This window comes from Ursus arctos, chromosome X, assembly GCF_023065955.2.
Source record: "Ursus arctos isolate Adak ecotype North America chromosome X, UrsArc2.0, whole genome shotgun sequence".
Lineage (NCBI taxonomy): Eukaryota > Metazoa > Chordata > Mammalia > Carnivora > Ursidae > Ursus > Ursus arctos.
The window spans coordinates 35,036,758-35,064,353 of record NC_079873.1 but is presented as its reverse complement, the minus strand read 5'-3'; the positions used below and the strand labels follow the sequence as shown (position 1 = coordinate 35,064,353).

The window sequence follows — 27,596 nt, the reverse complement described above, 5'->3', positions numbered from 1 at the left end:
TGAACTTACCACATCCCTTTGCAGAGCTATTTAAAGTTTCAAGACCCACCAAACAACCTAGAATTAGAAACATCAGCAGGGTTGTCACTGAGACTTTTTCAGCTTCTGGTAAGGCTTTATTCCTTTGTGTGATTCAGCCATCCTGGCTAAAGCACGTTATGCCTACTTTCTTCAAGGAACTCATTATCCTCATTCTACCTCTTCTGTGAGCTTCTAGAACAGAAATTGCAACTTTGCTAGCTTTCAGAGCCCACCACACAACTTTTTTTCAAGTGAATAGCTAGGTACCTGTCCTACCCAGAGACTGTTTTTAAGCTCCTCAAATATTGGGCAACAACCTAAGTTTTATGACTCCCTTTGAAATGATTAAAAGGGAAGTTCACAGAAAGCAGTAGAAAATTGCTTTTGTTACTTAGAGGGAGGAAATTTTTATTGTCTGTGGCAAGAAGAAACAGAAGGAGTACAGACAGCATTATGGGAAAGCGTGGGCTCTGGAGCTACATTGCCTTGGGGGACTTGCGGCTCTGACACTTACTAGATGTGTAACCCTGAGCAAGTCATTTAAATTCACTGTGCCTGGGTGGTTCGGTCAGTTGAGCATCTAACTCTTGATTTTAGGTCAGGTCATGATCTTGGAGTTGTCAGATAGAGCCCCACCTTGGGCTCCGCACTCAGCACAAGTGTCCTTGTCCTTCTTCCTCTGCTCCTCCCCCTTGCTCCTGCACATGTGCGCTCTCTCCCTCTCTCTCTCTCTCAAATGAATAAAATCTTTTAAATAAATAAATTCTCTGTGCCTCAGTTTCCTTATCTGCAAGATGGGGATAATGATAATAGCTAACTTATAGGGCTGTAAGAATTGAATGAATTAATGTATTATAGCAGTTAGAACAGTACGTGGCAGTCGTAAGTGTTCCATACATATTATTTGTTATTAACCTTATCGTTGTTACTGTTTCATTATGATTCTTTTTTTTTAAAGATTATTTATTTGAGAGAGAGTACATGCAGGGGGAGGAGCAGGGGGAGGAGGAGAGAATCTCAGAGAATCTCAAGCAGACTCCACACCCAGTGCAGAACCCAAGTCGGGGTTAGATCTCAAGACCCTAAGATCATGACCTGAGCAGAAATCAAGAGTCCATCACTTAACCGACTGAGCCACCCAGTCGCCCCTGTTTTATTATGATTCTAATGTTAATTTGACTTGGTATTCTATTTATGAATAACTGTAATTCTGAAATGGACACTTTATACCATTTTAGCTTTTTTCTAGTCATTGACATTAACCTTTTGAAGTTTTTAAAAGCTTTATAAAATGTGTAGACAGGGCACCTGGCTGGCTCAGTCAGTGGAGCATGCGACTCCTGATCTTGGTCAGGGTTGTGAGTTTAAGCTCCACATTGGGGATAGAGTTTATGATCAATCAGTAAGTCCATACATACATACATACATACATACACACATACAAACAATGTATAGAACACCAAAACCTCACTGGATAATTTCTGTTTATGTATTTCTTCCAAAGTAATTATGCTTAGACTATTCCAATCACTTTGATTATTATTTTCCCTCACAGTATGTAGAGAGAATCTTATACTTGTAGTATATTGTAATATTTACTTCCCTTCCATTACCCGCCTCAAGTGTCATTTCCATTATGAGATATACGTTCTTTAAAGCAGTGGCTCTCCAAGTGTGGTCCCCAGACCAGCAGCATCGGTACCACCTTGGAACCTATTAAAAAATACAAATTCTCAGGCTCTAGTACGATCGGGAAAGAAAACGAAATAAAAGATAACCAGATTGGAAAGAAAGTAAAACTGTCATTGTTTACAGATGACATGATCCTGTACATGGAAAATCATAAGAAATCCACAAAAAACTAGTAAAAATAACAAACAGGAGTACCTGGGTGCCTTAGTCAGTTAAGTGTCCAACTCTTGGTTTTGGCTCAGGTCATGATATTGGGGTCCTGGGATCAAGCCCCACATCAGGCTCTGTGCTCAGCGTGGAGTCTGCTGGAGAATAGTTCCCTCTCCCTCTCTTCCTACCCCTGCTTGTGCGCTCTCTCTCTCTCTCTAAAATAAACAAAATCTTTAAAAAGAAAAAAGAAAGGAATAACAAAGAAGCCCAGCAAGGTCACAGGACACAAGATCAGTATACAAAATTGAATTGTATTTCTATATATGAGCAATGATTAATCTTAAAATTAAGAAACAATTCCATTCACGGTAACATCAAAAAGAATTAAATGCTTAAGTATAAATTTGAAAAAAGAGGTGCCAGACCTGTAAACTTACGTTGCTGAGAGAAATTAAAGAAAAGCTAAATAAATGGAGAGACATTTAATGTCCATGGATTGGAAGATTCAGTATTAAGATGACAGTGTTTCTCAAGTTCATCTATAGATTCAACACAGTTTCCTGCACAGAAATTGACAGATTGATCCTAAAAATTCATATGGAGATGCAAAGGACCTAGAATAGCCAAAATAATCTTGAAAAAAGGACCAAGTTGGAGGATTCATACTTTGCACTAACTTAACTATAAAGCTACAGTTATCAGGACTCTGGTACCGGTATGGGACAGGGGTAGACATGTAGATCAGTGGACAGAATTGAGAGTTCAGGAATAAACCCTTATATTTATGGTCAGTTGATTTCAATAAAAGTGCCAAGGCAATTCAGTGGGGGAATGGGTAGTCTTCTCAACAAATGGTGCCGGGACAATTGGATATTCTGTGTGCAAAAAGAGACAAAAAAGGCCACATATTGGATGTTCCATTTATTTGCAGTATCTGGAATAGGTATTGATATCTGTAAATCCATAGAGACTGAAAGTAAACTCACCAGTTTACTTTGCCAGGTGCTGGGTAGTGACTACTTAATGGGTATGGGGATTTGGGGGTGGGGAGGGCGATGATGTTTTGGAACTAGACAGAAATGGTGGCTGCACAACATTGTGAATGTACTGAACGCCACTGAATTGTACACTTTAAAATGGTTAATTTTATGTAAATTTCACATAGCCCACTTTTTTTTTTGACCAGATGACAAAATACTCTTCTTACACACTGGTTGCCTCTTCGGTGCCCTTAAGGGATATGACACATTCCCATAGTAACAGTGACTCACTGCACCACTCAGCTCACCCAAGGGACCACCCCTCCCTCAGCCGCAGTTATGCTAGAGGTTGGAGGGGCATCTGTTTATTGAAAAAGCCTCATGGTTGATTGTGATATGTCCACCTTATTGAGAGTCATTACTCTTAAGCACAAACTGTAATGGTTCTACAAAATTCCATCATATTGTATTTATCATAACTTGATTAACCAGCTACTGGACACAGAGATCTCTTCCAGTTTTCCACAGCCATGAATACTGTTGTATTGTCTTTTCATTAATAAACCTTCGTATACCTACGATTATATTCTTAGGATAAGTTTTGTGCTAGTGGAATGTTGGCATCAAAGTATATATGTGTATTGAAGCCTTTTGATCTCTATATATAAGTTGCCCTCCAAAAGGCTTATACCTGTTTGAATAAATTTTTATGTATTTTTGGTGGTGAGTTTTACTTTTGAGGTTGAAACTTTTTCTCATTCTAAAAGTCTTGTGGAACTTTTTTATGCCAGAATATAAAACATTACTCATTTTACTTAGATGAAATTTCAAGATTATGGCTCGTTATTCATTACAATAATACCGATACTCAACAATCGGAAAGTGTTTCTTTCCATATTTGTACATTCATTTTAACATTTAACCTCTCAACAGGCTACAGGAGATGATAAATCCCTAATGGGAAAATTATTTGAACAATTAGCGTTAACATCATTTTCAGACCATCTTTCACATGTAGATTTTTAAAAAGTTAATGGAACCCTGCATGTGATTTGAATTATCACACATTTCTGTTTGTTCTCCTCTCTTTCGTTATTTTGTTTTACATCTTTGAGTGACAGAAAATTTGTGTTTCTCATTTTGATTACCAGACATTTCAGATGTTGGGTTTTTTCCCTCTTTTTGTTTTACACTAAGCTCTGGAATTTTAATACTTTACTTAAAAAAAATCCTCTACAAACAATACTTCCTTTAATAAACTCCATTAGGCCTCAGTACAAGACTAGATATGAGAATCATATTTTCTCAAATCGAATATTAGGATGCATGAGACAGACTATGATCTAGGACCGTCTAGAAAATCTATGCTCTAGGGGTGTCTCTTAAGGGAGACACACCTGTACTGTAACCCTGGGTGCCGTCTACTTGGATTTACTGAGCAAGGAGTCAGGTTTGGGGGGGGGGGGTGGGCACTAGGGGAATGTCTGTCAGCATCTGAGCTTGTCTAGGGAAGAGGCTCAAAAAAGAATCTGTTCTAGAAATCATCTCCTTTGCTTCATGAGTTATTTCTACCTCTAGAAAGCAAATTTTCCTACAGTGAAGCATGTCAAAGAAATTCTGTCTAAAAAAAAAAAAAAAAGCAGCAATAGGGGCACCTTGGGTGGCTCAGTCGGTTAAGCATCCAACTCTTGATTTCGGCTTGGGTTGTGATCTCAGGGTTGTGAGATCAGGCTCCACTCTGGGCATGGAACCTGCTTAAGATTCTGTCTCTCCCTCTGCCCCTTCCTTCCCCAGCCCTCCCCCTCACTCGCGTGTGCACACTCTCTCTCTCTCAAAAAAAAAAAAAAATATATATATATATATATATAAGCAATATTCTGTATTTGGGTAAATTTATTGCATTCAGCTGAGGAGGTGGTGAGTTGAATCTATGCGATTCAGTTTAAGGGACAAAACCATTTATTCCTTACACTATAAATAGAGAAAGTGAGGGAGATTTCTGGTAACTTTCTATAATTTTCCTTTATTGATTTTGCAAATTGCAAAGGTATATAGCCTATATGCTTCTGTGGATTACCGGTCGGTCCCTCAAATTCCTGAACTTTGCAGACCTAGAAAAAGTTTGTTTGGGAATGCCATTTTCCAATACTTGACCGAAATGTACCATACATGCAATAGCCACTAGCCCTCTGTGGCGATTTTAATTTTAATTAATATCAAAGAAAACTTTACGTTTGATTTCTCAGTTGCACTAGCCACATATCAAGTGTTCAGTACCACATGTGGCTGATGGCCACTGTATTGAACGGTCCAGGTGTAGAATATTTCCATCATCACAGAAAGTTCTATTATACAGCACCATCTGGAGTCGTGGCACCTCCAAGAGTAGTGCTTGCGTCTAAACATCACCTTTTGAGAGGTCAACCAGGAAGCTTTTAATAGCTGCCTTTTGGCAATCTTCCCCTTCCTATTAATTCAACCAGAGCTAACTTAGGGATTTATCAAGGACCTTTGCACCCTAATGAAAGCATTTACATACAGTCCTCTCCTGTAGTGAGGAGTGGTACAGAGGCAGTGAGGTAGCACCGCAGTCGGGGGTTCCAGCTACTCAGAGCAGTAAGTCTGCTAGCCAGAAGGCACCAATGATTCTGAAAAGTGAAAAGTGTTATCCTGGTATGAACAGTTACATAAATAATAATTGAAGTGATTTTGATCTTTCTCTTGATTTTACAAAGCAATTCTAATAATTTCTGACTCTGAGATATAGAATGTATTAATTCCTAAGTTAGGCAGTCTGGCTTTTGAAAGTTATTGTGTACATTAGAAGACCATCTTTATAAAATACTTTTCCACAGACCCAAAAGGATTCCTAAGATACCTACTCTGTGCAGTTGCTCTTAAATACAGTCATACCTACTACACTTACAAGTCTCATTTTTCAGCGTCTTCAGAGAAGATAGCACAGCCTCCTTTAGTCAGATATCCTGACTTAATGTTATAAAATTCCCAGTTTTAGACCTGAATTTGAGTTCCATTTGAGTACCCTATACACATAGACCATGATGACTAGACCAAATGATAATGTTGCCTGTGACTGTATGGAGAGACACCGGGAGCTCTGGCATAATCAATCATCTCACATCATCATCATCATCATCATCATCGAGGACCCAATTCTTACATGTAATCAACCCAAATCCTTTAACATTTCTACCTTGAAATGATTTTCCAGCCTTCTGGTCATCTCTTTTCAGTCTCAACCTCTCCAAGTTCTTCATCCTTTTTAAGGCTTTGAGTTCAGTGTTCTGAACCCTAATAAGATGATCCTTTCTCAAATTCTTATGTGACACAAGTATTTCTATAACCCTGTGATGGGTTTTGCCCCCTCAGTATATTACAATATAACTATGTGTTATTTTGCCACTTGGGTGCAAAGCCAGTTATTCTACATGTCATCTCAAGACTTGTGTTTTGTATTTAGACTTTTTAAAATGTACCTCTCTGCTTTTGTGCCTGTCAGACGTCCTGGTGCTTGTTTCTGAGCTCAGGGCACCAAAAAGGGAGTATTGGCTTTTGGCTGTTGTCTTCAAGTCGGCAATTCCTCTGTATTCACTCTCCTGTTCCTTTCTCTTTTTTTAAGATTTTATTTAACAGAGAGAGAGCACAAGCAGGGGGAGCAGCAGAGGGAAAGGGAGAAGCAGGCTCCTAACTGAGCAGGGAGCCTGTTGTGGGGCTCGATCCCAGGACCCCAGGATCATGACCCGAGCCAAAGGCAGACGCTTAACCCACTGAGCCACCCAGGCACCCCTCTCCTGTTCCTTTCTTGATAACTGTGTTACCTCCTTAAGTGCATTCAGTAGTTTAACTTAGCAGAAGTCTGAGCTAACCATTTTCTTGTTTTCCACTTCCTTAAATGAGACACAGAATCATCTAACTGGGAGCATTCCCTTTTGATGTTTGACATATTAACAATAGTTAGGATTGAGTTGAGAATTATTACTTGTAGTTCTCTCTCTTTATTTAAAAGTCTTAATTATTTGAGAGAGCAAGCGGTACGGAGGGGCAGAGGGAGAAGGAGAGTCTTAAGCAGACTCTGTGCTAAACACAGAGCCCAACATGGGGCTCGATCCCACGACCATGAGATCACAACCTGAGCTGAAACCAAGAGTCAGACGCTTAACCAACTGTACCACCCAGGCACCCCAGTTCTCTTTTTGTTTGAATTTAGAATCTGCCTAATTTGCTTAGTACAAAATTGTATCTTTAATGTCTGTTATCTTAGCAGATTGTGAATAGTCTTCTTAACTCACGATTGTTATGTTTCAGAACATACTAAAGTATACCTTCCAAATTAAAGTAGATAGAAAACTTCTTTGTCGAGGATTTAATAAACTGGGAAGTTTGAAGAACTACCTGTATAAAATCTAAAATTGATGTTGTTGTACCCAGTCTCTTTCATAGCAATAATGTAGTACAAGAGTTGGCACACTATGGCCTCAGCACCAAATCTGGCCCATAGCCTTTTTTTATATATAAAGTTTTATTAGAATATAGCAGTGTACATTCATGTGCATATTGTCTGTGGCTGCTTTCATGCTACAGTGGCAGAGTTGAATAGTTGCAACAGAGACCATATTCCATGCAAGCCTCAAATATTTACTATCTGGCCTTTTACAGAAAAGGATTTTTGAGTAAAAACCCTTGAACTGGGAGAGTAGTCAGTCAGAGGACCTCAGTTCTGTCTACGCTTGATTTTATCTCTTAAGTTGACAGCAACCTTAACAGGTTGCTAAGCGTCTCCGGACCTCAGTTTCCTCACATGCAAAATGAGTCTCTTATAATGAATCATCCCCTAAGGTTATAATTCTATAAATCCATAAACTGTTTTGGAACCATTTTGCTGTTTTACATAATAGCTTTGCATTGAATATTCGAACCACATGCAGTCACTGAGTTTAGAGAACTAAATAAAGAAAACTGCTAACCATAAGACAGATAAATTAGGAACTTGCTACTATTGTTTTAAAAGAATTTACATCTCTCAAGGCTCTTTTAAATAGCCCTTTCTTGGCATGAGTATTTCTAGATCTTTAATCACAATAGTAGCTAGAACAGGCCCTGAAACATAAACCCAACATATCAAGAAACTCAGTTGAACTTCATTTGAAAATAAAAATAAAGCATCTCTAAAATTTAGTTTCAGTGTGTGGGAAACTTTTGATATATAAAAATTCCATTCCCACCCAGCTTTTAGGGAACATGTGTGTATGTGAAATGAAATAAGCTTCTACAGTAGAAAGAAGAACTCAACATTCAGTGCTGTTTTTTCATCGTGGTAGCTGACTATAAGATTCCACGCAAGGACCTCTAATGCATTAACCTTAGACTTTCAGAAATCTAAACAGGTGGGGCGCCTGGCTGGCTCAGTACAAAGAACATGTAAATCTCAATCTCGGGGTTGTGAGTTCAAGTTCCATGTTGGTGTAGAGATGACTTAAAATAAAATCTTAAAAAAAATAAATCTAAAAAGTTGCCTGGAATGGTATCACCAAGATCACTTCTCGTTTTTTGCCCTTCCCTTTCTGCATTCAGTTCAATTCATTTCAATGTGTATTTGTAGAAACAAACCCTAACATGCCCCCCACAAAAAATGAACCTTGTGGAAACATGTTGCTATTAATGTTTTCGTATATTCAATAAATGCCTAAATGCCTACACACATAAAAAATTTATCTTTCTCCCTCCTCTCTCCCTTTCCCTCCCTAAGAAAAAGTGGGAAGATACCACCTGGGTGGCTCAGTTAGTTAAGTGTCCAACTCTTGATTTCAGCTCAGGTCATGACCTCAGGGTTGTGAGATTAAGCCCCATGTTGGGCTCCACACAGGGCATGGAGCCTGCTTAAGATTTTCTCTGCCCCCAATCTCTCTTAAAAAAAAAAAATTCATTCATTTCAGAAAAATCTGTGAGTTCAATATTTAAAATTTAGACTACTTAAGTGATTTGATACTTAAACTACCTAAATGAGCAATTCTACTTAGACTAGCAAAAGGCTGTGCTCATGTTCCAGCTCTATATTAGTAGGCCGGGTGATGGTTTACACTTACAAAATGGTTTACGGTTCGCAAAGCACTTTCACATACATTAAGCCTTTTGACAATCCTGTAAGGTGGAAAATGGCAGCTGGAAAATGGCAGAGCCTAGGAACATCCCCAGATATTCTGACCCATGCCTAACAGACTCACAGAATTGAACACTTTCACAAAATAACTTTTGTTACTGCTCTTGTTACTGACACAGTTCCTGACATTTTTCTATCTAGCCATCCGAAGGGGTGTCACGCACTCAATATGACAGTAATTCTCAACTAGGAGTCAGGGGAAGCTATGTGTGCTATTTAGTCACCTGTAGTTGGTTCTGCTGTGCAGCCTGATTGAGAATTACTGTACTAGAGTAACACATAGTCATTGTTAATGGGGGGGGGGGGGAAGAGATTTTAAAAAAGAAAAATGACTCATTCTTACTTCCCAGAGATAATGTTATTAGCGTTTTGATATATGTTCAGCCTTTTATATCTGTATTAATCTTTTTTTAAAAAATGAGATCATACTGTAGATTGTTTTAAAACGTTTTTTATGTAATTCACAAGCATCTTTCTGTTTTATTAAACATCCTTCAGCATCATTTCATAGTGACTGCAGAATGTTCCATTTTGTGGTACATGTTCAGTTCAAGATGTAAATGGTTTCATATACTTTTCCAGTCCCCAACAGTGTCCTCCTTGTATATGCATATGTGATTAATTTGAAGGAATCCAAAATCATTTAAAAGCTCCCCCTCTTCTAGCTGTCGTCTCCTATAGGTTTGACTTTCTGAATACTCATAAGTTTGTTACTGAATGTTTTTATATTTATTTATTTGTTTTAATTTTTTTCATCTTTTTGTTTTAGGGTGCAGTACTAGCAGCTGTGTCAAGTCACAAATTCAACTCATTCTATGGGGATCCCCCTGAAGAGTTGCCAGATTTTTCCGAAGACCCTACCTCCTCAGGTAATTGGACCGTTCATTCATTCACCAGCGTGAATTATTTGGTGTCTCCATCCTTTCTCTGCCATTGTGAATAAACTTTTCCTATGAATCTAGTCAGATCCCCCAAGGAATTCTAAGGAAGTTTGTCAGCAACCAAATCCCATCCACATGTGTCTAGTTCCTTTTAATTTTACTACCAAAGTTGCTTTCCCTTGCTGCTCTAAAACCAACATTTTACTTTTTTCTTTTTACCTCAGAAATACTTCTTCCCCTTTCCGTACTCCAGACCCAACATTGCACTTCATCCAGTCCAACACTGTGGTCAGTCTTTTTGGATCTTTCTGACTACCTTATACCCCAACAAAATCTTCTGATGTAAGATTTTTCCCAGACAACCATAGCAGATCAGACTTTGGGACAACCCTGCTTTTAATTTTATCTTTCAATGTAAACTGTCTTGTGACTTATCTCTCAAAACAGTTTACAAGTTCTTCTCTTTTTATTAAGTCTGTAACACGTGTATACAAGCATTCAGGAGAGAAGAACACAGAAGAGTTACCTATTCGGATGAAATGTATATAGGTACTACTGTGGGGAAAAAACCCCACCACTGTTCACAAAATTATTTTATAAAACACTCAGATTTCCATTTCACTAGTGAGGTGTTCTCAAGGATCATTTGTTAAAAATCCGCAGTATCCATTTGTATGTTTATGTAAATGCATGTATACGTCTACTATAAATTTCATTGATGTACGTATATATTCACGTCTGAATCATATGTCCTCTGCCCTCAGCTTTTCTTCCTTCTCACATGAGAGTCACTCAGTATTTGCCATGTGGTTGACTTTGGGCTGTTGGTTTGATTTTTGTACTTTGGGAGCTGCCCATTCAGTATTGAGTCCCATTGGGACTCAAGGCCCAGGGCCCTTCCTAAAGCATGAGTTGTTTGTCCTTCACTATTAGCAATCCAGGAAGAATGGATGTGCCAGTGCTTCTCTCCAGTTACAACTGTGAGATTTGTCAGTGTTTGTGCTTCTTCCTTCTCTCTGTTTATACACATATGTGCGCAAACATTCACATGCACAGTTTCTTACCAATTGGTATGTGCTTATTACACCTTGTGGAAAAGAACAGGATCACGTTTCCCATTCCAGCAGCTATGTAGTTCCTCATTTTGACCTTTACCAATTGGGATGTGAATCTTCCTCTTTTGAGTAAAGGTGATTTCCAAAAACAATCAGAAATGGGAATCTTAGAAAAGAGACTCTCTGAAGAGAAGGTCTTGCTGGTTTCCTCTAGCGCTGACTCTGTGATTATCCAGAGCCCTTACCACATGAAGGGCAAGGCTGTGTTTCCAGGTGTGTTCCCCCATGCTCCCTGTTGTTTCGTGTCTTTTTCTCTCCCAGTCCATTTTGTTCCCTCCACCTGCAGCATTTGGGTTGGCGTTAGCTCAAATGTCTCTCTTCTCTCCTCATACTCAGTTTACACTAGACCCATCTGGGGAGGGAGTGGGATCTAGTAATGGTTTTATGTCATACTGTGACTACATGATACAGTCACAAATTTGGTGGAATAGATTGAGAGATTGTAGGTCAAGATCTAGTACCATTTTCATCTTTAGAATCAGGACCGGAGAGCCGTGTGGTCCTTGCAGTAGCTTCACAGACCTAATCTTTAGTGTTAACCCCTTAATGTGTACCTCTGCCCAGCAAGAGTTTAATGAGCTCTTAAGTGTCCCCTTCTGTTAAAGAATCGGATTTTTCTTTTAGGGAGAGGAATTGTCTATAGTTATAGACATGCTTATTTTCTGTTAAATACATTTTTATCACCCGTTTTTTTTGTTTTTCAGTACAATCTGTAAATGATGTGGCTGAAATAGTTTCTGATTGCAGCATTTGCTTTTTAAACGAGAAAGAGATTTCCCACACTGTCTTGCGGGTAGCCTGCAAGCTCTCGAATTAGTTGTTCACAATTTCACATTCCCTCTTGCTTCCTTTTCCTGCAGTCACAACCTTCTTTTTCCTAAATTTCTGGATCTTAATGATCTTGTAAGCAATCTATAACTTCATTTGACATGCAAATGGCTGTCTCTAAAATATTTTCAAATAGCAGGCAGCTATGAATAAAAGACAGAAGGATCATTATGCCATATATGTGTCTGATCACCTCCCCTAAATGAAAAGGAAATTTTTTCTGTATTCAGAAGTCAAAGACAAAGGAACATTTTGAAGAAAATTCTAATACTTTCGTAACTTTCTCACAGCTATCAAGAATTATTCATATGTTCCTAAAATTAATTTTTAATACTAAGCCACTTAAAGGGAGGCATTGTACTATTTTTTCATCATCATTTATGAAATAGCTCTACCAGCAAACTTTTCTGCAGCCAACAGTGATGGTTGTATGCTTGGTTGCAGAAAGCCTATTATATATTGTCTGGACTCACATAAGAGCTTTACACTTTCATAAATTAACACATCTGTATTTTCATTTTTCATTTCATTTTTTCATTTTCAAGCCTAAATTCTTGTCAATTTAATTCTAATCCTTAAACTCCTCATCATTTATTTTAAGTTTCAACAATGACCGTTCCACTATCTTTCTGTATAAATCCGCATGGGTTTGTTTTACAGTACAAAACACATTTCAGCATTACCTTTCAGCATTACCTGAAAGTTCTTGCAAGCCCATGGCAAAAAGAGAAAAACAATCAGCAAACCTGTGTTTGTTGGGTGGGGGTGAGGGGACAGGGAAGGAGGGGTTAGAGAGAGAGAACAGTGTAAGGTCACCACCTGCTATTTCTTGAGGGCAGTCTGTTTTTCATCTTTAGATAATGCCTGTTCTATTCGTTCTATGAAATAATGGTAAGTAGGTCATTTTCTTTAATGACCTTGCTTGAAAAATTAAAATCCTATTTTGGTCCCCCAAAATTCTATTTAAAATCACAATTTAAAAACGAATTTAAAATTAATGCATTTCCTGATCTGTCATCTAAAGAGTCTAACATGTTTAGCTATGCTCTTTACATTGTAAAATAATTTTTATGTAAGCAATTATTTTTTTCTATTTTATTGAAATTAGTCCATTATACATTCACTAGAATTTGTTGAGTTTATTCATATGATGAACAGTGTATCATTCCTTTGTTAACAATCCAAAGTAGAAATATTTTTTTTCTCGTATTTCAAATCAAAGAAGTCAGAATCCGAACCCAGTGTTTTAATGACTTGAAATCCTTAATAGTCTCAGGGAATGTGCTCGTGGAGCACAAGGACTCACTTCGGGCTCAGCCGGGGGAGCGTGCTTCTTGTGGCTCATCTACTGGGCCCAACTGTAGCTTGATAACCTGCTTGCTCTAAATTCATACTGTTTGTTGTTTGTCCATATGCTGCCTTCCTCCTAGGACTTCTAGCAGCAGAAAGTAGGTATCCCTTTGTTTTCCTCTAAGCTTTATCTCTTATGCAAAAGTGTTTGGCTTTGCATGGTTCATAAGCAGCTTGACTTTCTCCTTGGCTATTTGTGTTTAGATGTTTGATTATGAATTTTAACACTGCCTGACCATAAAATCAAAACGTGGCTGTATTGATTTCCTGAGGCACTGTCATACAAATAATACTAACTTCTCACTTTCATAAGAGGAAGATAGGCAGTGTTAAAATTTTAACTGCACTTAATATTATCTCCCATCTGAATTTCAAGCACAAATACATTAATTTGGGAGAAAGGGTAACATTTTATTTTATAGTTCGCTTTCAAGAAAACTTTCAGGGTAAGTGAACTTTCCTTTGATGATTACATAATCTATAAGCGGTTTTTATTACTTTCTATTACTGACTGAATTTTTAGTTAATTAATATGGAGCTGTGAAATAAACTCCCGAATTCATGTGTCTCAGCAACTTTTACCATCAGAGAGATCATTTATAAAGAGTAATATAATGGCTAGATTTTAATTACAAAAGGACACGATTTGATTATGTGACAACATTGAAGTAAAAAGTATGTCAAAAAAATTAGACACACACACAAATGAGTACAAGTAATACTAAGGCAATCTGAATAAGATGGGTGGATTGTATCAATGTCAGTATTCTGGATATGATATTATACCATAGTTCTGTAAAATGCTACCAATGGGGAAACTGAGCAGAGTATACAAGGGATCTCTGTATTATTTCTTAAAATTGCATAGAAATCTACAATTATTTCAATAATTTCAATTAAGACAGTAGAATGAACCTTTACCTCTATGTTGTGCTTACTGGGAGGAAGTATATAAGAGACAACGATAAATTAGAAAATTTGGTTGCTAATAATTGAATATATTGTCATATTCTTTTGCATTTGTTACTTGTAGCTCCAATTGCAGCTGATTTAATATAAAAATCTCACAGTATGTTAATTGTCTTTTGCTCTGTATTGAATCACTTCAAAGCAGGATTTATCCCCTCACAGTTTCTGTGGGTCAGGAATCTGGGCATGGTTTAGCTGTGTGCCTCTGGCTTGAGATCTCCCATGAGACTACAGTCAAGCAGTTGCCAGGGCTGCAGTCTCATCTAAAGGCCCAACTGTGGGAGGTGGGGAGAGGCATCCTCTTCCAAACTCACTGTCATGGTTGTTAACAGGCTTCAGTTCCTTACTGGCTATTGAGCCTCTCCATAGGGCTGCTCACAACACAGACGCTTGTTTTCCCCAGCATGAATGACCAAAGAGAAAGGGCAAAAGTAAGAGTGCCCAAGACAAAAGCCATGGTCTTCATAAACTCATCTCAGAGTGACATCCTATCATTTCTGCCCTATTCTCTTCATGACAAGTGAGTTAATAAGTAGAGCCCACACTCCAGGAAGAGATTTGATTATACAAGGGTGTGACTACCAGGAGGCAGGGATGTTGGGGGCCATCTTAGAGGCTGTCCACCACATATAAGTTAATGACTATTAAAATGTGAGACACTTCTCCTTTGTACCTGCTTTTGTTTCTCCAAATTTAGCATGCCTCTCCTTTTTTTTTTTTTAAGTAGACCTGTCATGTCATTTCGAAATGAAAGCATCTTGAGGTATCAAGTGGTGCTTTTCCTTAGTTGTAAAGTTTTATATGAATGGGCACTTAACCAGCAGAATGTTATTTAAAGTACTTTGACAGATTTGTGCCCAGCAATGCTGCTGTTTAAAACAGACCATTTTAACAAGCATAATGACATTAGAATTAAAGCATCTGTACTCTGATAGAATCCATTTGCAGAGTTTACTTCTTTTAATTAATACTAAATTTTGAGGTGTCTGCACGATACACATAATCTAAAGGATTTATCACCATGTGTAAGTTTTCATAGCTTGAATTGGATATAGTGCAATGCTTAAGTCCAAAATACAATTTCCAGTACAGGATTCACTATTGCATATAACTTGACTGTTAACCAGAATTTGCTTTGTACAGTGGCAATAAGAGCTGTTATCCAGGGGGGAAGCATTTGACTGCAAAGGGACAAGAGGGAACTTTTTTGGAGAGATGAAAATGTATACTTAAATTGGTGAATTTTAACTTAATAAATTATACTTTAGTAAACAGATTTTTTTTAAAAAGGCTGTTGTGCTTATGGGGTGGGGCTTTGATTGAGTGGGTGATAGGAATGTGTGTGTAGTGGATTCAGTGTTGTATAAATGGGATTGTTAATACAACAGGAAGGAGGATTGATTAACTCTTCAGAAAAAGCTAGACTAGATTCAGATGCTGAATTTACTCAGAGATACTGGGTTTTATAGCTATACCTATAATTTTTTAAATATATAATTTTTGTTACTGAAATAACTGCATATATGTGTATGCAGTTATCAGATGTATGTAGTATATACATTTATCAATATTCATTGAAAGGTACACTTAAGATTTGTATATTTCACTCTGTGTATATTTTACGTGAGACAGAGAAGTATTAAAATCGATGCTGAAGTGTTAGGCGTGCAGTACAGTAATGTCGACCACTCTGCTGCTCATTTTGAAACAAATGAAAAATAACCTGAATTGATGGTCACAGTTAAAGTGTGTGATTATCAACCTAATTTTTAGATACAAACTTGATTACCAAATGAATTGTGCAGAAATTAAAATAAAATACTGTCCTGAAGGCGGGGTTTGGTTACTTTCTAATAAACTTATCATTGTGCAAGTTTGGACCAAGGCCTACAAAAACAAACCTTATGTGGGAAATAAAATTGAGATTGAAGAGAAGATAGAAATTGGATAACCTCTCACTACCCAATGCAAATTATTCAGATGTGTTGCTGAGGGTGAAGCATGGTTTCCAGAGGAGCCAGTCTGTAGTAGAAGCACTCTGTTACAGACTTGATTTTGGGCACTTGCTCTGCTGCCCACTGCTACGGCCCCAGGGTCACATGACCCTGTGGAGCCTCCAATCTTCCAAGTACAAAAACACTTGCCTACAGGACAGGGTTACTGTGGAATCATATAAGGTAATGAGTATAAAAGCACTTTGGAAGTTATAAACTGTTATATACAAATATAAGTATCAAGCTAATTTTATTATGGCTTTAAGGAAGTGGGGCTGTAGAATAAGCTGTTTTCTGTGGTTAAGTGTTCTAATTCTTCAGAATTTACTCAGAAAAAAAATCGTTTTAATCAAACACATTTCATTGTGTCTTTTTGTACAAAACCCCCTAACAAAGTGCAGCCTGGAATACAAAAGTGAATAAAATCCCTACAGTCCTGCCCTTTAAATCGATTGCCCTCCGAGGTGAACTACTCATGTGCTATTTATTGATTGATTTTTTTTTCAAGGCAGTTATAACTTTATTCAGAGGCTTTATAGGGGGAAAAAACATCTTTTTCAGTTTTTGAGAAAAGTGAAGAGTTCTTTCAGATATGACAGTATTAATCCACAAAATAAATACTAATAGCAGTTAAGAGCCTCTGTGCGTGTCGTGCTGTGTTACGTCGTGTTGTCTTCATTATTACTACTGCCTCGGTGTTTAAAACAAATAGTGTCTTCATGTATATTTACATTTTACACATAATTGTGGGACTTTTAGATGGGCTTGGTCCTGAGCTGCAGGTATCAATGATACATATGTATCACACAATGTTTTTCTGTGGTTCTGCTGCTCATACCCAAAGAAAGAAAGAACAGAACTAGAATCGGGGGGGGGGGGGGTGTCAATGGAAGGTGTTAAAATGGTCAAGGGTAAAGAAACATTTTGAGGTTAGACCAAAACTATGTGTTTATTCAATGTAAAAGATAAAGGAGAAATGGAAGAAAAGCTGTAATTTTCCTGCCTAATTTCAGAAACTTAAAATTTGGGGCACTTTTCAGAAACTGAAATAGGTAGCTCAAGTCCAGCTGTGGAAATGCTTCCTCTCATGATTGAAAACCCACAAAGTTAAGCACATTTGGGTACAAGGTAAGACTCTAAATCAGTCAGAAATGGTGACAAGATCCAAGGAGGGTAAATAGACCTGTTGAGCCTGATGGGTGTTGCTTCCTGGAAACACCGGCTAAGAGATGCCTCTGTGTGTTCCAGCAGAGCATTCGCTGCGTCTGTCCGAGCAGAGTAGAGCCCAGGGGCGGGTTGAATTCCTGCTCGTCCATCTCCTCTCTAAGTTTGCCCCAGCTCCTCGCGAGGCAGCCTGTTTCTGTAACACTTTGTTTTTTCCTCTTGTATATCATTTACTTCAGGGTGTAGGATGCCTGAGAGCCCCATCCTCAAGGCCAGGGATCATACCTATTTTCTCAGAAGCCCCTGCCTAGCACCTGGCAAAAAGCAGGAATGTTCAATAAAGATTTTGGTTATCGGGGCCGGGTTCTTTTCTACACTCCATACCCATGTATAAACCACATAGAGCTTCTCGACGCTGTGTCTCCTGTTTCCAATATAGCCAATTCGTGTAGTAAGTCAGGCAGAGTGTAGACTTCAGAGCCAGACACGCTGGGGCTGAGTCTCGGTTCTACCATTTCTAGCTGTGACCTTCCTTGACTTCTCTGAACCTCAGTTCCCTATCTAGAAAGATCAGGTAACATATCTACCTTACTGCATCGTCCTGAGGATGTGCCTGGCACATACTAAACACTTGAGAACTGGAAGCCCGTGTTGTCGTTGTTACGTTTCTTTCTAACTTAATTCAGTGCATATTTTGTGGATGTTCTAAAATGAATCAAATACAGATATGCCTTAAGGACCTCACAGCACAGAAGAGTGAACAAGTGCACATGTAGGGTCGCCCGTGGAGCATGCACGCTGCTGGGACAGGAATTGCATAGCGCTCTGGGGTTCACAGACCAGCAGGTGGTACAGCCAGAATAGCTTCCTAGGGGTTAGACCTGCCATCTTGGTATTCACTAGATACAAGGTGGTTTTATTTTCATCTTGTAGTATTAATAAACTGCCACCTAGATTATGTATCCGCATAAGTGATGTTGGTGGAGACTGTAAAAACTAGGCAAGGTTCCACTAAGATAACTGAATGAAAATGATAATTAGGTTTCTGTAGTATCTGTTGAATTTTTTTAATGTACAAAAGGCATTTCATTGGTATTTCTGTCATTGCAATTTTGTTAAGTCCAGAAGTTTAGAACTGGCTTTAGTGACTCTATAAACCTGGTATCATTTAACTCTGCTACTGATGATGTGCTGGGGTCAGGAGTTCCGTGCAACATTTGGAACTAATTTCTTCACATCATCTCTTGTTTTACAAGGCTTTCAGTAAGAGATGATGAGAGAGCCGGCTTTGAACTAATTTCCAGAGTTTTTCCCCTACTCAGGACAAAGTAAAAGTCACCAGAAGAGCAGGTAGAACGAAGTGGATTTGGTTAATACTTTTTTAGGAACAGCAAGGGAAATGAGGACTGATTTGTACCTTGTACCTTTTTTTTTAATCCTACCTAATATCCACTTGATGCTTTCAGTGAAAGAATACCAAGAGCCTAGTAGGCATAACTATTCAAAATTTGAAAGTATCCACAGTCCCTTCAATAGATAAATGGTCAAACTTTGGTACATCCGTGCAAGGGAATACTATTCAACAATAAAAAGGATTCAGCCGTTGATGCCCACAACCTGGATGAATCTGCAGAGAGTTATGCTGGAGAAAAAAAGCCAATCACAAAAGATTACATACTGCATGCTTTCATTTGTATAGCATCCTCGAAATGGCAAAATTATAGAAATGGAAAACAGATTAGTAGTTGCCAGCGGTTCAGAGGGGATAGGTAGGAGGAAATGAGGATGGTTATAGAAGGGCCAGATGAAGAATCCTTGTGGTGATGGAAATATTCTGTAGCTTGCCTGTGTCAATGTCAGTATCCCAATTGTGATGTTGCATGAGTTTTACAAGATGTTACCATTGAGGGGCACTGGGTAAAGGGCACATGAGACCTCTCTCTATTATTTCTTACAACTGCATGTGAATCTATAATTATCTCAAAAAGTCAAATTTGTAAAAAAACAAAACAAAAAACACAGTATTTTCCATGTGAATAACCACTTGATTTGTGGCTTACACCCTGAATCATTAACATAATGAAATGTTACTGCAAAAAACAGTTGCTTATATAGCAACTTTTTCTATTGTAGAAAACTTGGAACATATGGACACGAACAGAATGAAGTATAAATAGGAAAATAAAGATCACTGCTGTTATGCTTTCGGTGTATTTCATTCTGTTTTTATTCCCCCTGAGTTTGTATATGTATTTTCTTCAGGCATAATCGGGAATATACAGTTTATGTGGTTTTGCATTCTGCTTTCTTGAATTTAATATCATGAGGATTTCTTTATGTCTTTAAAATTCTTCAAAAGTAATTTCCATTTGGCTATATACTCCATTATACGGATGTTCTATACTTTGTTTAATCATTCTCTAAGTATTTGATATTTTCCCCCATTTTATATGATAAATATCCTCATACATAAATCTTTTTTGTGTTTCCCATTTTTTCCTTAAGGTAGGTTTTTGTAAATGGAATTACTGAATCAAAGTACAGGAGCATTTTTAAGGCTCTTTGATACATGTTACTAGATTGCATTCTGGGAAAGTGATACTAATTTACATTCTTACCAATAAGTGCATGTGATTGGATGAGGTCCAAGACCAGAAGTAATTAGAAACAGCATAGAGTTCCAGAACAGAAAGATTCAAGATTTTTATCGTTATCTAAAGCAGAACTTCTGAACCTCAGCACTATTGACATTTTGAGCTACATAATTCTTTCTTGTGAAAGGCTGTCATGAGCATTGTAGAACGTTTAATAGCATCCCAGGCCTTACACACTAGATGATAGTAGCACAAACCGTCCCCAATCACCACCACAGTTGTGACAACAGAAATGTCTCCAGACTGCCAGATGTCCCCCCGGGGGCAAAGTCACCACTGGTTGAAAGCTACTGATCCAAGACTAACATGTGCAATGAGGCACTTACTGTTAGAATTTCTCAAACACTAATGCTCCAAAGCCTAGCCTCTTCAGGTTCTTTCTCTGGAGTCTGTATGTGCACGTTGTCTGTAGAGTCAAATATGCTTATCATTTCTTTAAAGCTGTGTAAGTGACTTTGTTGCTCCCCAGTATGTATCTTTCCCTAATAATACCTCTCTGAATTCCTGGTTATAAGAAGAAATTTAAAGAAAGTGATCACACTACCATTTCCTTTGCCCTGCAAAAATGAGTTGCCCTAATATATAATATGGTATTTGGAAGTGTGTCAGTCAATACGCTTAGCCTTTGTCTTCGCCTTTTGAATAAAAAGGGCCCAACAGATTGAGAACAACTAGATTCCCTTGACTTTGTCAAAGGAAGGAGAAAGAATTTATTGGGATCTTCACTAACTTAAGTTTGAGACTTAAAAATCCTAAGAAGCTAGGACTCCTGGGTGGCTCAGTCAGTTAAGCGTCTGACTTGCTCTCAGCTCGGGTCTTAAACTCAGGGTCATGAGTTCAAGCCCCGCATTGGGCATGGAGCCCACTTTTAAAAAAAAAAAAAATCCTAAGAAAAACACTCTGTTTTTCTCTCAGAGCTACAGGTGGCTTTACTTTCCGTTCTTGATGGGACACACTTGTACGAAAGGCTCACCTGTGTTATTTCTGTAATATTTTAAAACATCATGGGGTCATGGAAATGACACACTTTTCCTGAGGTATAACTTGCTGCACCCAGATCTTCCAGTAATTCAATTATAGTTGACGAATTTCTTTAATTCAAGTAAGACCAGCATCAATATACTTTGAAAAATGAAAAGCACACAAATACATTGTCACAAACAGAAACTCACTGAAAATACTCTATCCTTAAGCGATATGAAATTCATTTAAGTCTGTCCAGTAAAGACATGAACCTTTGAAGTTATGTTTGTTGGTCCATTGTTCTGAAATGCAAAATTGAGGTTACAAAGGTGAGTTTGACACTGACTTTCTGTACTGGCTGTTTCTTTTCGGTTTGTTCCCCTTAGGAGCAGTCTCGCAGGTGCTGGACAGCCTGGAAGAAATTCACGCACTTACAGACTGCAGTGAAAAGGACTTAGATTTTCTACACAGTGTTTTCCAGGATCAGCATCTCCACACACTACTAGATGTAAGTCTGTCTGGGTTTTGTTTTGTTTTTTTTATTTTTAGCGAATTGAATATTTAGTGTCCCTTTTTTACTTTACATGAATTTCCAGGCGTCCATCATAACAGTCCATTTTCAGTCTTAGGTCTGTGAGAAATGTGGGAAATCATCCATTATAGATTCATAACTGAAATAAAGTGTATATAGTATAAATAAATATAAATATATAAATAAAATAAATATAAATAAGTACATATAGTACAAAAGCAATGTATTCTAGCAAGTCACTGTAAAAAGAATTATGTGTGTGTGTATATATATATATATATACACACATACACACTTATATGTGTGTGTGTGTGTGTGTGTGTGTGTGTTTCTGTTAGAAGAATCCCTCTACTCTGGAGAAACACTCCCAAACAGGTACAAAGATGCAGGGACATGAACATTAGTCATAGAAGGTTGGTAAGAGTGAACATAAGGCAACAGTGAAATACACCATGGCATATTCACTCCTAATAGGGAATATTAAGCAGCAGGTGAAAAGAATGAGATGGGGGCACGTGGGTGGCTCAGACGGTTAAGCATCTGACTTTGGCTCAGGTCGTGATCTCAAGGTCCCAGGATCGAGCCCCATGTCGGGCTCCCTGCTCAGTGGGGAGTCTGCTTCATCCCTCTCCCTCTGCCCCTTCTCCCACTCGTGCTCACTCGCTCTCTCTCTCTCAAATATATAAATAAAATCTTTTTAAAAAAAAATAAAACATTGTACCTGAAGCATGAGTGTAAGAGTGAGAAAAGTAAAAAAAAAGATACTGTGCAGTAGACACACACATTCTATAGTTAACCATGCTGGTTTTCATAGACTTCATCTTCTCCTTAAAACATAAGAACATTAAACGTGACAGGCTCCACTGACAGCAGAGTGAGATACGAAGAAAAAATCAGAAGCTGAGAGTTCATATCTGCCTTTATTTCAGTCACATTTTAAGTCGGATCCCTTTCTTAGGTAACTTGGTTGACTTCAGCAGTGAAAACATTCTTAGTACGTAGTAGTCTGCTAGTACAGGTTAGTCTTTTTACAAGAAAAACCTTCCCTTTATAAGAGAATGGTATTTGCTTTGGGCTGCCTAGAACTGTTAAACTCTGACTAACGCAACATTCCCCAGAATGTATTCTGCAGGATGTTGCTCTGGGAGATAGTGATGAGTGTCGCCATGGAGCAGGAAGGGAGTAGATCTTAAATGTATTGGTTAAATTATGTGTTCACTAAAAAAGTTAGGGAAATGCTACATTCTTTATCCTTTTATACAGATTCAGAGTGGATAGTAGCATATTAACAGCTTTGAGATGTCCCGTAGCAAAGAAACCGGATTGACTTTAATAGCATTTCTCAAACTAATTTGGGCACGGAACTTTTATTCACAGTCTTGTCCAATTGATGAGGACCAGTTTGGGAAACACTAAGTTAAGAGCATTGCATTACGTTTCAACTTCACACTAAGTGAAGTCGTAGGTAACCTACAGTTGCTTCTTCCATAAATGCAGTCAAATCAAATTAGTTATCAAATTTTAAAAATTAGTTTGGCTTTTTTATATAGTGTCTCTGTTAATCAGGCCTGACCAACTGCTATAGCATGCAGTCCTAAAATTTGTGTGGTTTAACGAATAAAAGTTTATTTCTTGCTCACATCGTAGTCCAGTGCAGGTAGATGATGGGGGGGGGGTATCTTCCACACAGTCATTCAGGGATCAGGCCTCTTCCACTGCATCATTTGTACCCAGCAGCAGATGAACAAAAATGGAGAATTTTGCAGGCTCATAGTAGGAAATAGGCTATATCACTTTTGCCCACATTTCAATGGCAAATACTAGTTACATGCCTACCTAGCTGCAAGAGAGCTGGGAAACATAGTCTTAAAATGTGCTAAGTGAAATAAGCCAGACAGGGAAATATAAATACTGCATGGTATCAAAGTCAGACTCCTAGAAACAGTAGAATGATGGTTGCCCCAGGCTGGGGGTCTGGGAAATGAGGGGAGGTTGCTAAAAGGGTACAGGCTTTCACTTATATGATGAGTAAGGTCTGATGGTCTAATATATAACATGGTGACTATAGTTGATAAATTGTATAATGAAATCTGCTAAGAGAGTAGGACTTAAGTGTTCTCACGGGGCTCCTGGCTGGCTCAGTCGGTTGGGCATCCGACTCTTGATTTTGGCTCAGGTCATGATCTCAGAGTCATGAGATCAAGCCTCATGTCAGGCTCCACATTGGGCATGGAGCCTGCTTAAGATTCTCTCTCTCCCCCTGTCTGCTCCTCCCCAGCTACGTGCATGAGCACTCTCTTTAAAAAAAAGGGGAGGGGAACTTAAGTGTTCTTACCAAAAAAAAGTTAAATGTGTGACGTGAAGAATGTGTTAATTAACTTGATTGTGGAATCCTTTCACAGTGTACACATTCATCAAATCCTCACCTTGTACATATATTACAGTTATGTTTGTCAATTGTCAGTAAAGCTAACAAATGCCCTCAGGAGGATAAGGAAATGAGTCTTCTCTTTAGCGTAATTTATCTTAAGTAATTTGAGGACGTTTTCAAATAAGTTTAATTTCAAATACCCGTTACTTTCCTCAGGTACCAGAAAGCCTTTGAAATTCATTCTGTTTTGTGGAGAGCTCTTAACATTCCTTCCTCTTCTTTATTCATTGACTTCTTTATCTATCGTTGTCTATCATTGCGTCATAGGATACAGAAGGTTTTCGCAAATGTGAATTTCCCACAGAAGTCCTACCCTTTACTGGAACTTGCAAGTGGGATATTTGAAAGAAGCTATAGCGGACCATGGAGATTTGGTTTATTTCAGTGTACTCAGTGGTTAGGTCATTGCTAAGATCTACTAACCTTTTAGATCAAGAACTTTTTGTCATTTAAAGGCTCAGCGAAGCCCAGACTGGTTTTCAAGGGTATATTTTTCTGACTAATATAACAAGGTTTCTGAGTCCACCCAGCTTGAGACTGCAGGGGAGATGGAAGAACATCGCTAGCTTCTACAAGCAGGGGCAGATACTCAGACATAGGCTAGACTTTGGAACTGAGTGGGGCCGCCGCTTATTGCCCAATGCTAAGCCCTTCAGACCTCACTGAAAACATGTGCTTTGAGTAACTGCTGCGTTCTTGGGTCAACATTGTCACAACTTCAGAAGAGACTTCTAGGTGTTAGGAAGAACATGCTTAAAGTTCCTTTGGGTTCTTAGGAATTATAAACTTAAGAAAGTGTCTACAGTGTCAGCATCTGCCCTATCAGTGCATCTCAATTGGAAAAGGAGCACAGGGACTGAGAAGGCACCGTGCCCAGTAAAAAGATGCCATGTCTGCAGAATTTTGCAGACAGGTGCTACACGTGAACCCCAGAACCTCCCACCCCCTGAAATGACCTGACTGTAAGGCCGTTGTTTTTCGGCAGTGCTGGGATCTGAAGATCCAAACTGACCCATCCTTCAGCAAAAAGCTTTAATCATCATGAATGACCTAAGCCATCATTGGAATGTGCTCTCCTGGGGCGCCTGGGTGGCTCAGTCATTAAGCGTCTGCCTTCGGCTCAGGGCGTGATCCTGGCGTTCTGGGATCGAGCCCCACATCGGGCTCCCCCCCCCACCCCCGGGAGCCTGCTTCTTCCTCTCCCACTCCCCCTGCTTGTGTTCCCTCTCTCGCTGGCTTTCTCTCTCTCTGTCAAATAAATAAATAAAATCTTTAAAGAAAAAAAAAAGGAGTGTGCTCTTCTGATCTAGAGCCTATAACTATGGTTCATTATGCTCTTGTCTCAGAACTAACAGACTATACATATCAATAACGTAATCAGTGGAGTATTCAAGTAGCTGCCATAAAGAGAAATCTAATGATTAAAACAGTTTTTAATACTTGAAGTGCTTATGTAAAAAGGAATGTGGTATGACCAATTCTTGAGAAAAAGCTTTTCAAATTTTGACCATTCATTTCTCCTCCTTCTAATGTTCCGTAGCCCATGTTTGGATTGGAATTGTTTTGTTTTACAGAATCAACACTGGTTCCTTTTTTGAAGGATTCCAAGTACTGACACCTAGTGGCATAGTTTTGTGGACCATGGATTGATTGTCACTTAATCCCACTGAGCCATTTTGTGAAATATCTTTATTATACTTAAATCCTGTTATTTCAACAACACTGAAAACAGCTAAGTTTGAGGTCATCATTTTTAAGCTGACAAAAAGAAAAAGGATTAAGTTCCTAAGGAGACAAAAGATCATCTAGTACTTTATTTTTCCAGTCATGCCTTCAAAATAATAAGCTGAAAATGCAAAGAAATATTATTAGAATTTGAAGGAAATAAAACATCTGTTGTGTTGAGAGAATTTACATTAAAACAAAAGGAGAAATACTGCGGTTGCACTGAGAGGGGAAATGCTTTCTGACTTGAATTCTAGTAAAACACATCTAGTTGAACCTGCAGTGAGAAATTAGAAAAAAAGGAAACAGATCCAGAAATTTCTAAATGTTTGCTCCCCAACCAGTTCTACCTGACACACACATGCTGCTCCTCATTTTGTGGGGGAAATAAAGCGGCTTGATGAGGAACCCGTGTTTGGTCCAGCTTGGTCCATATGTCTACTTTCACAGATTACAAGCACTGGTGCAGAGATGGATGGTCTGTGCATAAAATACACAGATCAGTTTTATTCGTAAAATGCAGTTTGGCATGTGTATGAGCTTGCTGAGGCTGCCACAACAAAGGGTCACAAACCGGGTGGCTTAAAATAACAGAATCTATTCTCTCACAGTTTGGGAGGCCAAAAGTCCTAAATCAAGGTGTCAGCAGGGCCATGCTCCCTCCAAAGGCTCCAAGGAAGACTCCTTCCACTCCTTGCATGCCTCTTCGAGCTTCTCATAGTTGCCTGCAATTCCTGGGAGTTCCTTGGCTTATAGATGCATCCCTCCAGTCTCAGCCCCGACTTCACATGGCGTTTTTCTCTGGATGGGTGTGACTCTGTGTCTTTACACAGCCTTCTTATAAAGACACACCAGTCATTGAATTTAGGGCCTGCCCTAATCCAGTATGACCCCATCTTAATTACATCTTCAAAGACCCTATTTCCAGATAAGGTCACATTCTGAGGCTCCAGGCAGACATGAATTTTGAGGGGAGAGTATTCAGTCCACTACCACGTGGAAACTGATTTTGCCCTGAATCGATTCTTCAGGTGTGAGTGTAAGTTACACAAATTTAATATAAAAATAATGAAACGTTACTCGGTCGCTCGTTAAGTGAGTTTTGTTGGGAATTGGTGTTAAGGTGTACTTAACGTCTTTTAATGCTATATTGAGTTAGTTTGGGGTTGCAACTTGTATGTGATACAGTGGACTGTCAGGTGACAGATGCATTTTTAGACTGAAAAATCAAGAGGCTTTTTCAGTTAAAAAGCATTTTGCGAATGTTATCTGGTGGTGATTCTCGATCTTCTCAATATCTTGTGGAAATTTTCCTGTTGCTGAATAAATGTTTACTTTGTAAGTCAACAATGTTATGAAACATTGTTAAATGACACATTTCTCTCTCTCTCTGCCAAACTTTGACAGCTAGTTTTAAACATTCACCCACCATCTGTCATACCTCTGAACAGCTGTTAGCATTCGTTACAGACTGCTGTTTCCATAGTAAATGAGAAGCCCCACCTAATTAAGATTATTTTTGTGGGAAGTCCTAAAATTATGTTTAATTTGTGATTAGATTAATAGAGCAGAAACTCACTGCAATAGCAACTTACCACTTTTTCTATAGATTAACTGATATTTTAAAATACTGCATTAGAAATAAATCAGTGTCTGGAATTCTCCATATTTTGTATTACCGACATCTTTATTATAGTTTTTTACTGTTTAGGGAGAGTTAGAGAGGTTTTGTTTTTTGGTTTTTTGTTTGTTTGTTTGTTTGTTTATCCAGCACTGGAAGACTACAACGCTTGATTTACTATTTTGCCTTTTTGAGATGATATTAAATTAGTAGTCCTATTTGGGAACAGCATATTTTTAGAACTCAGAAGTTTCCTAAAGGGGGAAAAACTGGGACTTCTGCAATGATTTGATGTTTTCCAGCAATTTGGGGTTTGAGAAGTAAGTTGATACACTGTTAAGTTTGGAT

General features: G+C 38.4%; 1 protein-coding gene across 8 annotated transcripts in view; it reads left to right on the top strand.

Annotated features, from left to right (window-relative positions):
* The window catches only part of CASK (calcium/calmodulin dependent serine protein kinase), a 344,451-nt gene that overhangs the window by 239,412 nt on the left and 77,443 nt on the right, over nt 1–27,596 (top strand). For all 8 annotated transcript variants that reach the window (XM_026513322.4, XM_044389369.3, XM_026513329.4 and 5 more), the window contains exons 10-11: nt 9,791–9,890; nt 21,326–21,447. In XM_026513322.4, the coding sequence (XP_026369107.1) occupies nt 9,791–9,890; nt 21,326–21,447 (222 nt within the window). The remainder of the gene's footprint in view (nt 1–9,790; nt 9,891–21,325; nt 21,448–27,596) is intronic.